Source organism: Rattus norvegicus, chromosome 18 (assembly GCF_021556685.1).
Source record: "Rattus norvegicus strain SHRSP/BbbUtx chromosome 18, alternate assembly SHRSP_T2T, whole genome shotgun sequence".
Taxonomy (NCBI): domain Eukaryota; kingdom Metazoa; phylum Chordata; class Mammalia; order Rodentia; family Muridae; genus Rattus; species Rattus norvegicus.
This window is the reverse complement of record NC_141551.1, coordinates 30397534-30413548: the sequence shown is the minus strand read 5'-3', so window position 1 is coordinate 30413548 and position 16015 is coordinate 30397534. Positions and strand designations below refer to the sequence as shown.

Genomic DNA, 16015 nt, shown 5'->3' with positions numbered 1-16015 from the left:
CTTACTGCAATTGTTCTGGCCCACTATGAATGTAACAGGCATTTACTTCTGTGGAACTGGGAATCAAACCCAGGGGGCCTGTGCACTGCAGGCCAGAGCTGTACCACCGAGGTGCATCTCTAACTCTCTTCACTTTTCATCTGCCCAGGCTACCCTTGAACTTAGAATCCTCCTGTCCCAGACTCCTAAGTGACCACTAAACCTGGTAATTTCAATAGTTAAGGGAAAAACACTAGGCAAACACTTTACATGAGTCAGCATGGTGGCACATGCCTGTGACCCCAGGTACTTGGGATATGAACGATACAGGGTCACAAGCTCCAGGCCAGCTTAGATCTCCTATCAAAGGGTTAAAAAGCCTTCACACATGCACTAAGATCTATACTGTGGTTTCCTCTTATTAACACATTTAAGAAGAAGCATTTAATATTCATGTGCTCTTGCTCTTACACTCGTGTTTTTACTTCATATTGTTCTCTGATGTGCTGAGGTAACTAATTTGGTTATAAAATACTTCTGTGAAATCTTCATTTCCTCCTTTGAACAGTATATTTCTAGCTTACCAACTACTCTTACAAAGATTCAGCATAACAGAAAAGATGTATTTATAAGATTAACTTCTCAATATTTTTTTAAGTTTTGAAAAGAGAATCCTACAGTTCATCTGCCATTTTTCTTTTATTCCCAAGTTATAAATTAACTTCTCTGTTAAATATTTTTTCTCTGAACAAGGTCTTGCTGTGTAATACAGTCTGGCCTCAAACTACCATTGCTCTGCCTTGACTTGCAGAGTACTGATATTAGAGATGTGAGCTACTATGCCCAGTAAGTTTACTATTTTTACTGTAATGCATTATTAAAACTACAGACCATCTAGCCACATATAGAAAGTCTGTACTCAAACTGTGTCCAGTCTCAGACTTCCAAGGGCTGTTACAGGCATGAGCTCCATACCCAGTACTCAGGTGCTGGGTGTGGTGGCACAACCCTGTAATTCTAACACTTTCCATCCAGGTGGAGGCAGGAAAACCAGGAATTCAAGGTCATTCTCCCTATACCTAGTTAATGAAGATAACCTGGTCTATGAAAGACTCTTTCTCAAAACAAAACAAAACAAAATTCGATATCCATTTTTAAAAATACTAAAACAAACAAACAAACAAAAAAAAAAACCAAACAAAAAACCCCCAAAAAACCAAAACAAACCAAAACAAAACAGTCACTAGTAAATTATTAACAGCTTTCTCTCTCAAGATTAAGAGAACAAAGGGTTGGAAAGACAGCTCAGAAGTGCTTTCTACCACTCCAGAGGCCTCCAGTTTAGTTTCCAGAACCTGCACTGTGAAGCTCACAACCTCTTTTAACTCCAGTCCCAGGGGATCCCATACCCTTTTCTGGCCTCTGCTGGTACCCACACAAACATGGTATATACACACAAACATGGTATATACACACTAACATGGTATATACACACTAACATGGTACATACACACAAACATGGCATATACACACACAGTATACACACACAAACATGGTATATACACACTAACATGGTACATACACACAAACATGGTATATACACACTAACATGGTACATACACACAAACATGGCATATACACACTAACATGGTACATACACACAAACATGGTATATACACACTAACATGGTATATACACACAAATATGGTATATACACACAAACATGGTATATACACATAAACATGTTCATATAAATTTGGGGGGAAAGTAAGGATATACAGTTATTGTAAGCCATTAGCTGTACCCGAATAAACCACCAACAAACAAAATCTCAATAAATGGGAGGCGGGGCGAGTATTTGACCATGTTCCTAAGTTGGAAGACATTACACAGATGCCAACTTACTGTTTGTATGTCTGTGGTATATGCATGTATGTTTGTGGTGAACACTTTTGTGTCTAAGCATACATGCATACAGAAGTAAACACTGCATATCTTTCTCTATCACAACCCCCCTCCCCATTTTATGTGTGGGCTTGTGTGGGAGAGGGTATTTGGTGTACCATGTTTGCTTATGTACAAGTTCATGTGTGTGCATATTCATGGAGGCCTGAGGTTAACAATGGATACCTTCTTCTATCACTTGGTTAGACTGGCTGGCCAGAGAGCTCTTGAATCCACCTATCTCTGCCCACTAACATTGCAGTTACACATATATATGAAATCCTGTCCCAAACTCACACTCACTGTCTCTGCCTCTGCCTGCCTCCCTCCCTCTCTCTCTCTCCCTCCCCCCCCCCCACACACACATCCTCCACAACTGATAATGACCCCACTATCTAATTGGATTTTTCTACTAGAGATTATATCTAGTTATAATCCCTATGTCAAAAGGAGAATCTTTAGGAAGAATATAGAATGTAGATTAATAAGGTAGAAGTATTTGAGAAAGAATATCTAAACTGGTTACAAGTTGGAAGCAGGAGGGTCAGGAGTTAAGGCAAGCCCCAGCTACATAGAGTTGCTTTTATGAGCTATGAGAGTCTGCCTCAATAAACAAAACAAAACCAACTCCTGCAAAACAAAAAATGTACAACTACAGAGGGTAGATATTCAAATACACATCAGGAAGGAATGATTCTGGGTAGTAAATAACAAAGGAATTTTGATCGTGAATGAAACAATGAATCTAAACTCTTATTAATGAGGTGGGTACATTTAAGGGAAGATCAATATTCATGATCACAGTCGTGTAACCCAGGGCCTCATACACAGCAAGCAAGCACTGAGCTATATTCCCAGACTCTTGGTGTCCTAGTCTTAGGCTGATCCCATGACATAATCTCCAGTTCTTCCAAAGTTTGAAATTTAGCAGGTTAAGTTTCAGGAGCTCACAAATAAAAGAACCATAACTACTATAAGGGAATTGAAATGCAAGAAAACCAAGAACAGAGCTTAGAAACTAAAGCCAGACTAGAGGTAAGATGCTGACCTATGTTCCACACAATTAAAATGGTGGCTTTAGGACCCCAGCCTAATGGAACCAATCTCATATCAACTATCAGCAGCCTTCCCAAGCGCCAAAATAAAAGGATGATAAGGCTGTTAAGGCTTTACAAAGATGAATGATGAAGTAGAGGTTGGGGTTCAGCAGGGGCACATGGCTCTACTTGCCACTCGGCCACAATCCTGTTTTATAGAATATGGAAGTGGCTCTATTCAAACTGGTGAACTGGAGCTGAAGCAACAGCTCAGTGACTAAGAGTACTCGTTGCTCTTGCAGAGGACCTGGATTTGATTCCCAGCACTCATGGTAGTTCACAACCATTTGTAGCTCCAGTTCCAGCAATTCCATAGACTCCATGCAAGCAAAACACTCCTACATAAAATATATATAAGTCTACTTTTAAAACAAAACTGGTGAACTTTGAAGGACTATAGCAGAAATGATTATCAGAAACTCTGGTTACCAAAAGTTCTACTAACATTATGTTTTTTTCTCACACACATGAGAAGCTTCTCTAATGAAAAAAATTATGAAAACCAGGTGGTCAAGCAGTTCCTCAACCCTTCCTTTCCTCGTGTTTTTATTTTGGCTTTTCTTTGTTTTTGAAACAAGGTCTCATGTAGTCAGGCTAACCTCAAATTGTTAAGCACTTCAGGGCTGAGGCTGCAGGTGTTTGACATCAAGTATAAAAGTATTCCTCAGTTTCCTCTTCCTTTATGAGTCAGCTGGAAATGAAACTGAGCTCTCCAAAAAGGCATCGTGGTGAATGGGGTTTGGAAGCTTCAGCTTCCAGAGTCTTTCTTTTGCTTTGCAGAGGGTCATCTTCTCTGTGTGTCTTACATTGTGTGTCTGTTTCCTCACTAATAAAGCCCTTCTTTACCAGCTGGAAAGAAAGGAAGGGTGTGTTCGTCTGTTCTTTAGAGTATGATAACAAAAACACCAGTTTTCACCTTGGGCTATAATTAAAATTCAAGCCAAAGAAAACGTGTGGAAAGCTGCTGAGAAGACAAACACCAACCAACATCTACTGGACAAGTGTGAGTGAGCGTCAGGCACCCACCTGCACTCTCCGCAGAGATGCTGCTGTAGGGTGGAGGGGCGTCACCCGCAGTCTGTTCCCGCTCCCCAGGCTCCTCTTCATTCTGCAACTGAGTAAAAACATCAGAGATCAACACAAACTGTAAAGACGCAAACCGAAAACTAGAGTTTTGGCCGATCTGGAAGGCTGCCTGGCATTATGCTTGTTTCCTACACCTTCAACTGTGCAAACCCTCCTCTAAAGTATTCTATTCCCAGGAAGAAATATTTTATGGAAATAATCAAACAAAAAGAAGGTACGTAAGAATAATACTCCAAGTAGGCATGGTATCTTTATATAGACCCAGCACTTGAGAAGCTGAGGCAGGAGCATCAAGAGTTGTAGACAAGACTGGACTATATAAAATATGAGACTTGCCAAGAAAAAGCTAAATGTAGCCCAGGCTTGCCCCAAATTTGCTATGAAGTTGATAAAGGCCTTGAACTTCTAGCCTTGCCACCTCTGCTTCTTAAGTGTTGGGATTCCAGGTGTGTGCCACTATGCCCAGCTATCAAAAATAAGATTCAGGAAAGAAATATATAAATGAAGAAAACTTGACAACTTAGATACTTACAGAACTATTACATGAAAAAAAAAAGGCTGATTTTTATCAAACTACTCATTGTATAATTTTGTCTGCATAAAGTTAATTATATAAATGGGAAGATCAAGAACAGTACATAGCTACAGTTCAGCACTATCTCAGGTAACAGAAGTAGGAAGGATTTCTTCCTGATTACATTTAGGCTCTAATTGTTAGTACTGAACATTTGTCACTTGCATAATTTCTCTAAACTCAGAAAAGTAATCTGATAGGACAAATAATGAAGATAGGCAAACCAAGCCATGCCATTTTATTTAGTTTGTGTGCAGACATTTAACAGTAAGTAATTGGGGGCTGGAGAGATGGCTCAGCGGTTAAGAGCACTGACTGCTCTCCCAGAGGTCCTGAGTTCAAATCCCAGCAACCACATGGTGGCTCACAACCATCTGTAATGGGATTCAATGCCCTCTTCTGGTGTGTCTGAAGACAGCTACAGTGTACTTATATATAATAAATAAATAAATCTTAAAAAAACAAAACAAAACAAAAAACAGTAAGTAATTGGGACAGTTCTGAAAACAACTCCTAGCCTTGTGTCAGCACTCGTCTTTCCCTATCTCAGCCTTGTTCTTGTTCTGGGTGGCTAGATTCTGAGTTATCTAATTTAGTGTTTTAGAGCTTGGAATCAAACACTAGGTTTTAGGAATGCCAGATAAGTGGTCTATAGCAGAGCTGACTCTCCAGTTATTTTAAATAGCTCACACTGTGTGTGTGTGTGTGTGTGTGTGTGTGTGTGTGTGTGTGTGTGTGTGTCTGTGTGTGTGTGTGTTTGCCTATTGCTGCTGCTATGGAAGGCCCACCCAAGTCACTGTTATAAAGACAGAGATGTCTCAATAGATTACAGTTTTTAAATGAGCTGTCCTAGACTAGAGTTAAACTATGAAGGGAATTTACTGATGTAAGCAATAAGGTCTGGTCCTGTTTTCGGTATTACCACACAGGAAGTCAATTGAGGTGCTTGTGAAACACGCCAGCTCTTAAGCACACTTTACAAAGCGGTCCATAGTGATCTGAGATAGAACAGAACAGAGCTCAGGGTTCTGACATGCGTCAATCTCCAAACATGAGCTATACAGAACTAGATACTACAAAAATTTAGTTTGACGTGGGTTCTTGGGCCATATTCTTAGTAGCATGTATCATCTAGACACTTTTTGCCGCCGCCGCTGCCACCCCCCCCTCCCCAAATCCCCGTGCTGGGTATGAAACCTAGTACAGCATTTTACCACTGATTTTCATTCAGGCCTTGTTTTTTTTTTTAAGACAGAGTTTTCCTGTGTACCTTGGGCTGGTCTGGAACCACTAATTCTCTTGTCTCACATACTGGGACTAGAGGCATGTGTTAACATTTCTGACTTAAACCCATTTCTTAGCTCTAACAATCTAACCTTAAACTTAGGACACCCCCCAAATAATTGCATTGTAACCTAAGGTAAGCTTTCCCTCGGAAATGAAAGCATACAGGTGAAATAGCTATAGGAAAGCAGATGTTGGGCTGGAGAGATGGCTCAGCTGTGAAAGGCTAGGCTCACAACCAAAAATATAAGGAAAGCAGATGTTCCAGGGACATCAGACAGTCAATTATTCAGAGCTCCTGGCAGCAGAGGTCTCCTCAATCAATGGTCTTAATATTGTCTGACCCCAAGAAAGATGCTCTCGGCCTCCTCATAACTAATCAGCACCGTATGAGAGAAGCAGCACCAAGCAAGAGACAGAATAAGCAAGAGCAAGCCACAAGAATGCAGACGTAGCCCTAGCAGTTGGTACCGTTTTCAACCTAGCTTGACATTTCTAATCTGCTTTAAAGTTCTGGAGTCTGGTCAAAGCAAGCATGTTTCCTCTACATAACTTGGTTTCAGAAAGGAAGCCTGGCAGTTCTAAGAAACACAAACATTCAAAAAACTCAGGAGGTAAAGAAGTCTGCCATGCCAATAGCTCTAAGATAGGCCGCCTGTCTCCTAGCAACCTAGAAATGTGATAACTCTCCAGCAGGGTAACAGATTACAGAACAGAGAAATTCCAGCCCTCTCAGAAACACCATCTCTTTGGTGAGGAAAAGAGAAACATTACCAGGTCAAGATTTTTTTCCCTCGGTATTTTAGAACCATACATTTTTCAACTAAAAAGAGGAAAAACAAAAGCAACTCCCACAAAAACATTAAGACTATGGAGGCCCATGTTGGGATGACCCCCCACGCACAGCCTTCTCCTCCTCATGCAGAAATCTAATTACTCCACACTGCTGCTGCTAAGATTAGGCTCAGGAAAGCTGCTCTAAAACACACCACTACTGGGGAGAGGGAGCAAAGGTAATGACATTCCAAGGCCACATGTGCTGATCACCATCTAGGTTTAAGATGGCCTGCTGAACAGCAGAAACGTAAGCATTTACATTCTTACGCTCTGGGACTTGGTGTCTACACAGAGAAATATACACACCACAACTAACCAGAACAGTGTGCCTGGCTCCATGTTGGACTCTGCCCACTCTCCTGTTCTGTCCCTGGGAACCTTCTGGTGCAGCCTACCCAGCCATGTTCCTCTAGGAGATCCTCTCTCTGGATGCTCACAGGGAATGAGCATGTTTTTCCCTGGGTCAAGGCTGGAAAGGATCCCACTCTTCTATCCGCTGCGTCAAGGGAGCCCAGGTCGAGCTTAACTGCCACAGTTGGGCCTGGCTGTAGTGAATGGGTCTTTGAGGCAGGTCTAAAATGGGGAACTTAACTCAGAGCACACCAAATGCTACTGAGAAAGGAGGTCTCTGATGGTTACTCTCGAGACTCACAAATACCACTAAAGCTACATTTTCCCCCATTACATTGCCTTTGTTAAAATTCTAACGTATTTCATCTTTATTGTGATAAACAATAATGACTCTTTTTTTTTTTTTTTTTTTTTTTACAAACAAAACCAAAACATTTCTTACAAATACACAGAAAAGGCCAGATGTAGTGGCTCACACCTATAACCTCAGTACTTGGGAGGTTGGAGCTGCAACATTAAGGACAAGTTCCAGGCTAGCCTGGGCTGCTACACACTGAGATCTTGCCTGCCTGCCTGCCTAAGGAGCCATATACAAGGTGCTATGTTTAATGTTAAAAAAGTTTAAGATGAAAATAAGTCAATAATGTAATAATCTGAAATTTCAAGTGGCTTTTTGCTCTGTCACACTCTTGCACTTTGTCCTGACTTTCCCACAGTCCCACTTGGTTCATGGTCTTAATCTGCCATGATACTTTTTGGGGATACTTTATGTATTTTGAGAGCTTGGAGAGATAGCTTGACTGACTTCGGGAGATGGAGAGATGGCTCAGTGGCTAAGAGTACTGACTGCTCTTCCAGAGGTCATGAGTTCAAGTCCCAGCAACCACATGGTGGCTCACAACCATCTGTAATGGAATCTGATGTCCTCTTCTGGTGCGTGTGAAGAGAGCGACAGGATACACACATACATAAAATAAATAAATAAATCTTTTTAAAAAAAGAGAGTACTGACTTCATTTCCAAAGGACCCAGGTTTAATTTCCAGCACCCACATGGTGGCTTACAACCATCTGTTAACTATGTATGTGGTATACCAACATATATGTAGGCTAACCACACATACATATAAAACTTAAAAATTTTTAAAAAATGTATCTTAGGACTAGAAAGGTATCTCAGTAGTTATATGCTTGTTCTTCTTCAGAGGACGCAAGTTTGGTTTCCCGTACCCATGGTCACATGGCTTACAACCACCTGTCACTCTAGCTTCAAGAACTCCATTGCTCTTTTTCTACCTCTCCAGCAACTGTACACACCTGGCATATATACGAAGACACACACAGACAAATAAATAAAAATGAACAAAAGCTTAAAAAAAATCTAAAAATCCACAAAGATGTGCTACTGTTTTGTTTTTAAAATTAAGTCTATAAAATATAGTTCATCTGAAAGAAAGGGATCATCCTCCTTTGAATCAGTACTGTGCTTATCAGAAATAAATATAGCATTTTAAATTAAAATCTGAGCCAGGTACAATGACTCTTGCTGGTAGTCTCAACTGATAGGGAAACTGAGGCAAAAGATCATTTAAGATTAAGGCCAAGCTGAGAATCCTGGAAAACAAAGTGTATTCCTATCTCCAAAAACAAAACAAAACCAGACAAAACTGCTCTCTGTGGGTGAGAACACAGCCTACAACTCCCGAACAGTTAAGAGACGGGAGATAGGAGAATCAGGAGGCAAGGTCATCCCTGGCTACATAGTAGAAGCCAGAAATTCTCACCACAGAAACCATAGACAGAAAACAAAGCGACTTTGGATTGAGTTAGTTCAGAGACCCTTATAGGGCTGGAGAGACAGCCTGATGAATAAAGTCCTGCTACACACCTAACCAGGGTAAGCCAGACTCAGGGATGTCCAGCAGTCTAGAGTGATGGGAGGTGGACGGGACATTCTCAGAAAGTCTTGGGTCAAAGAGTCTGGAGCATATTGATAGGCAGAAATTAAAGAGAGAGCCTGAGTCAAACACAAAGTGTAAGGAGGGAGCCTCCACCGGCATCCCACAGCAATATTCACACACATACAACACACATGCACCTTCAGTTTTAAAATGAACTGTTTTGAGGAACAGCAAAGTAAATCTAGGACTGGATCTCACTAGGAGGGAACATGTAATCTTACAATGAGTGGTATTAGCCCAAGGAATTTACATTATCAAAAGACTAGAAAAACAAGGAAAAAAAATCCTACTACATCAGGTAGGTATGGTTATGCACACCTCTGACCCCAATCCTTGGAGCCAAAGACTGGATCTCTATATGCTCAGTACCCTGTTCTACACCTGAGTTTTGGGTTAGTCTTAATAAAACCAATTTAAAACAAACCTCACAATACTTACACCCATAAATAAGATGTCACTATATACCTCACATAAACAAAAGAAACATGGCAAATAATGCCAAACTAGTTAACAGATCCATAACATTATAAACATTTGCACCACTTAATTTGTTGTTGTTGAGTCCTATTTAATTTTACCATTCTAAAACCTTTTACTTAGTATTTTTCAAAGCAGGATTTCTCTGTGTAGTCCTGGCTAATTTTAATTTCTTTAAAGACTTAAATTTATGTGTATGAATGTTTCTTCTGCATGTACACATATACATGGAACACACGTGTGTCTAGTGTCTGCAGAAGTCAGAAAACGGTGCAAGAACCTCTGGAACTGGAGTTATAGATGGTTGCAAACCTACTATGTGCTGGTAATCAAATACTAAGTGCTTTTAACCACTGAGTTATTTCTCTAGCCCCTGTTGTTATTTTATTTTTTGTTTGTTTGTTTTTCAAGACAAGATTTCTCCGGTCATGACTGTCCTGAAACTCGCTCTGTAGACCAGGCTGGTCTCAAACACAGAATGCCTCTGCCTCCTGAGTGCTGTAATTAAAGGCATATGCCACCACACCTGGCTTTATCCCAGAATCTAATCTTTTAAATATCTCCTTACCAACCTCATTACTTCAGCAATACTCTAAATCATACCAGATAACACAATGTAATTATCAGGAGACAAACACACATTTCTTTTCTTTCTGTTTTTAAAGATTTATTTATTATATAAGTACACTGTAGCTGTCTTCAGACACACCAGAAGAGGGCATCAGATTCCATTACAGATGGTTGTGAGCCACCATGTGGTTGCTGGGATTTGAACTCAGGACCTCTGGAAGCACAGTCAGTGCTCTTAAATACTGAGCCATCTCTCCAACCCCAAACACACATTTCTGTAGATAAACACTGAATATGGTATTTTACTGAAACTCAGACACAGCCAGAGAGTGAGAAGTGTACATTTTATATTACATTTAATGCAACTAATACACTTTAACCTCATCAAACTCTTTTTTAAAGTGTTTTTTCTTTTGTGTTTATGAAAATACAGTATTCTCTCTCTCTCTCTCTCTCTCTCTCTCTCTCTCTCTCTCTCTCTCTCTGTGTGTGTGTGTGCATGCTTACTTGCAAGAAGAGCTCTCTACTAACTTGATATTATTAGGTATATTTTAGGTAATTCTGACAAGGTACAAGAGACTCAACTATATAAAAGGCAATCTGATCTAAAAACGAGCAAAAGAGGGCTGGAGGGTTAACTCAATAGGTAAAGTGCTTGCCATGCAAGCATGAAGAAATGAACTCAAACCCCCAGTACTGAGCATGGTGGTACATGCCTGCAACCCTAGCAATGGGGCATAGACAGAAGGATGGCTTGGGCCCCTGGCCAGTCAGTCTACCCTTAATGGCAAGGGCAAGCTCTAAGCTCAGTGTGAGACCCATCTCAAACATAACATGGAGAGCAGGTGAGAAAGGCATCCTGATCTCAATCATGCCTCTGCACACTGCCTGCACAGGCAAGTGCACCTGCACACAGCATACACACTCAAACACCCCCAACACACACAACACACACAGGAGTTAAACATTTTTCTCCAAAGACAGTATGCAAATGGCCAGTAGACATAAAATGCCCAACACTGTTAGATCATCAGAGATACCATGACATGAAACTAAAAAGACAGAAATGGATTCGGACACATATAGAAAAACTAGAACTGTTGGTGGGGATAGTGTTTTTCAAGTAGTGAACCCAGAGTTAAGATGTGTCCACACGGTTGGGGATTTAGCTCAGTGGTAGAGTGTTTGCCTAGGAAGCGCAAGGCCCTGGGTTCGGTCCCCAGCTCAGAAAAAAAGAACAAAAAAAAAAAAAAATGTGTCCACACAAAATTTGATGGTACAGAATTACTTGTAATGACCAAATATTCATCAACATACAAAAGGATAAAAGACCTGCACTTTATCCATATAATGAAACACTATTCAGCCAGAAAAAAAAAGGATTAATTGCTATGACATAAATAAGCTTTTTATAAAAAATAAGAGTAAAGCCACTAACAAAATACTGTATGTTGTATGCTTTTATTTACACAAAAAAGTTCCCAAACTGCAATTCCATGGAGAAAGAAAGGCTAACAGTTGTTGGTAGCTAGGACAATTCGGGGACAGTAGCAGCTGACTGTTGTTATGTATGAATTTCTTGCAAGGTCAGGGAAAATAATAAAAGTACTTAGAAATTAGATGGGGTGGGTTGGGGATTTAGCTCAGTGGTAGAGCCCTGGGTTCGGTCCCCAGCTCCGAAAAAAAAAAAAAAAGGAAAAAAAAATTAGATGGGGTAATGGCTATTCAGCTTAATGAAAATAGTTTTATTTAATTACTCTGTACTTTAAAAAATAAGCTTGGGGGCTGGAGAGATGGCTCAGTGGTTAAGAGCACTGACTGCTCTTCCAAAGGACCTGAGTTCAAATCCCAGCAACCACATGGTGGCTCACAACCATCTGTAATGGGATCCAATGCATTCTTCTGGTCTGTCCAAAGACAGTGACAGTGTACTCACATACATGGAATAAATAAATAAATCTTTAAAAAAAATAGTGTTTTAAAAAAAAAATAAGCTTGGGTTGGAGAGATGGCTTGGGGTTGAGGGCACTTGTTACTCTTGCAGAGAATCTGGGTTCAATCCTTTGGCTCATAATTATCCCTAACTTCAGTTCCACTGGACATTTGCTCTCTTCTGACTTCCAAGAGTACCAGGCACACACACAGTGAATGTACATACATGCAGACAAGAAATCTATTGTATAAACAAAAAACAAATCTAAAAAGATTTGAAAAGAATTTTAAGGAAATAAATTTTAATTTAAAAAGATGATAATGTTTTCTATTTTTGAAAAGCCAAATCTACACTATATAATTTTTACTTAAAGTTTAAAATTAACTATTCTACACCACTGTTCACTTGCTAAGTCAGTATCTGTCACCCTCAATGAAAAGGATCCCATCAATAGCCCCACAAATTACCACAGAACAGGTCTGTGAATGGGTGAAAATTAATTATTGCGGGGGAGGAAAAGGAGGGAGTTCCTGAGGCTGGAGAGATGGTGGTACAGTGATTAAGAGCACTGAATAATTTTCCAGGACACGGGGGTTCAATCCCCAGCACCTACATGGCAGTTCACACTGTCTGTAACTCAAGGTCCAGGAGACACAGCACTCACTTCTAGCCTCTACAGGCACTGAACACATGGGGTGCACAAACATGCAGACAAACACGCATATGAAATAATAATTTTAAAAACTGTTTCTTTAATATCCAGTGTTCCCTGGGAGAAAAGCTGTTGCAGGGTATTTGATCACTGTGACAGCAAGATGTGTTATTTACTGGAAAAACCCTGTTTTTAACTGTGGTATGGCTCAGCCCTTAGCACACACCTTTAACCCCCTCTGGCTGGAATATGACCCGCCCTTAGTGAACATCTCAATCCCAAATGGCGGACGTAAAGTGAGGTGGAAACTTAAGGGTTCTCTGGAAAGTCAGTTGTGTTAGATGGTGTTTTGCTGGGGCAAACAGGTGAGAGCGAGCTTTTCTGAAGCAGACACAGGTGAAAGGATGTCCTGCCAAAGCAAGCACGTGAAAGGACACATGATGAAGGATTCTTTACTACTGATGTGCATGTACTGGTCCACCGTAAGATTTTCACCCATTCACAGACATGGGATCCTTTTCATCGTCGACATTTCATAGTTGAGCTGCATTTGTCTGGACTCCATAGAGAAAAATGCACCAAAAATCTTCTGGTGGTGTGCTGCAGTTTCTTGCTGCTGACTCGGGTTGACTGGCAGAGTGATGTCAACTGTCACAGATACACGAACTGGGGCAAGACTAGTGCAATGCCTGATGCTCTCACATCTTCACTTCTCTGAGAGAACCACAGCTGAGAACTTTCCCTGGCATTCCTCCTGGTCCCTCCTGCTGACCAGTGCAGAGGCTGAGGCCTGGCTGTCTCTGCCGGGGAGTGCCACTGTTGCCAACCTGACTCTGCCAAACTGGACTGCTGGTGTATCCATAAAGTTAGTTTGTAGAAGAAAGCACCCATGTTTGAAAGTGATATCTGAGTGACAGACAAAGTGATGAATTAGAGAAAGATCTGACAGACTAGGATCCGCCCAACCCTCATAAGAAAAGAGATGCAACACAAGAGGGAGCAGCACAGAGGAAGGGAAAGAGGAGACAGTCTTACTAGGGCAGTTTCACAGAGACAGGTTGAAGAGAAAACAAGTTAGGCACAGGGAAGACAGAATGAGCCAGAGGATTACAACAGACAACCAGAGCTAGTTTTAGGCCAAGGAGAACAATCCAGTCAGATGCCGAGAGAAAAGCCAGACTGAACCAGTCAGCTTGGAGAGGAGTTTGAGCTAGAAGAGCGGAGTTGAACCAGCCAGCTGTTGGTTTCAGAAAGAACTAGAAAGGGTGAGCTTTTTCAGCAATAAGCTCAGAAGCTGGAAACATTCGAGGCCTAGGTTAGCAGACTGGAGGCAGTAAGACTCAGAGATGGCAAGTACTTCTGGAAAATAAAAAGTGCTTCTACCAAAACAACTACAAACAAGACATCAGAGACAACTAGGCTGAGATCCCACTAAAGATGAAAATCATTATAATCGCTGTCTTTTCTATTTTAAGAGCTGTTGTTTAAAAAATTATAAAGTATAAACCCAGTCTGAGCATGGTGATGCAGTCCCTTAATCCTAGCTCTCAGGAGACAGGAAGCAGAATGTCTGAATTTGAGGCCAGCATGGTGTACAGTGAATTCCAGATCAGCTACAGTACATATAGTAAAACTGTCTAAAATAAATAAATAAGTAAATATGCACAATTGCAGCATTCAGACTACCCAACAGTATCAGAAAAAGATAATGTAATGTGCAAATCTTCCAATTCCAATGAAACCAAAAGATGCACCAAAGCAAAGGAAAATCAAGTGATGAGAACAATGACCTAAAAGGGCTTAACAGGCTTTTCCTCTTCCAGGGACGGTGCTTAAAGGTGCTCAGGATGGTCCAGTGTTTGACATACCGTAGGCCTTCCTGCAATACAGCCTCTAGCAAAACTAGGCTGTCTCAAACCCCTGGCAACAGGATTGTTTACCTTTCTATCAAGAAGGTTGGGAAAGCATTTAAATCCGTGTGTGTGGCATATGTCCAGGCAAACTGCGAGGGGTTTGTGCTGTGAGACCCAAAGTCTTTATGGGATTGTCTAAGACAAAGAAGCAGGCCAGCAGGGCCTATGGTGGCTCCATGTGTGCCAAGTGTGTCCGTGCAGGATCAAGCGGGCTTTCCTTATTGAGGAGCAGAAAATCGCTGTGAAAGTGTTGAAGGCACAAGCACAGAGTCAGAAAGCAAAATAAAATATGCACCTTTTTAAGTAATAAAAATCAAGACTTGGTCTACCCAAAAAAGAGTGCATAACAGGCAGAATGAAACTCTAAGAGGCAATCCTCACGTTCACTGAGCTGGTTAAAAGCTGTGTGGCTGTCCCTGGTTAATATAAATACATCAGATGAACACTTGGTTTGGCAGGGGAAATGAGTCCTTAGAAATGAGAGCAAATACAGCCAACTGTGATCACCAACATCATTTCCTTTAACTCACCATTCTTCATTTTCGGTCATATTGTCAAGAGAGTAAGAGGGTGGACACATAGTAGGTACTCATCTCCAACTCAACTTACCTAAAAAGCCAAACCGCTGAGCAAAGTCACTACTCATCTGCAAAGCACTAAACAGCTGCAACTATGGTGTCTGATCTCTGTCTTTAGCCTATGAACCTATGGGATCAGTCTTTTGTTCAAATTATTTCCAGAACTGATGGCTCTATCGAGACACCTAAGTAAATGGCACTAAGCCTCAGTAGAACCTGAAGCCAAGAGTCTTGCAGGCTAATGGCTTGCCCTCAGTGGGCTAGGATCTAATAAAGATCAGGTCTAAAAGAAACTCCATTTTCCCAAATTCTAAAGGCAGAAGGGAAATCTGTGGTTTTCTGTAGTGCTTATTAGCATTTGGTCTCCAGCCTCCCTCAGTATCACAAGTGCTTGTTAAACACTTCAGAGTCCATGCTGGCATCCTAGCTCTTCCCACCTCCTCCCCTGACCTAAGGGGCTTCTCTGTCCATCCCCCTTCCCAGCTACTCATTCTCCATATAATCCTACTTCTGCTACATTCTCATTCTCTGCCTATCTCCCTCTCTGTCTCTCCCTCCCCCCACCCTCCCCCAACCCCACGCTCCCCTCTCTATCCCACTGCTCTGCTCCTGCTTCTCTCATGACCAGGTCCATTGGGTAGGCTGTAGTGGTTTGAGTATCTTGGCCCAGGAAGTGACACTATTAGGAGGTGTGGCCTTGTTGGAGTGGGTGTGGCTTGGGTGGAGGAAGTACATCATTGTGGGGGGTAGGATTTGAGAGACCCTCCTTCTACCTGCTTA

At 41.3% G+C, this 16015-nt stretch overlaps 1 protein-coding gene and 1 pseudogene across 3 annotated transcripts in view; one reads left to right on the top strand and one right to left on the bottom strand.

The window, feature by feature from the left end:
* Window positions 1-16015, bottom strand: part of Ndfip1 (Nedd4 family interacting protein 1) — a 50045-nt gene that overhangs the window by 19495 nt on the left and 14535 nt on the right. For all 3 annotated transcript variants that reach the window (XR_015642200.1, XM_087592435.1, NM_001013059.1), the window contains 1 exon segment: window positions 4047-4134. Coding sequence is in view for 2 of the 3 variants with exons in the window: in XM_087592435.1 (XP_087448561.1) it covers window positions 4047-4134 (88 nt within the window). In the remaining variant the exon portion in view is untranslated.
* Window positions 14592-14943, top strand: Rpl34-ps10 (ribosomal protein L34, pseudogene 10; annotated as a pseudogene).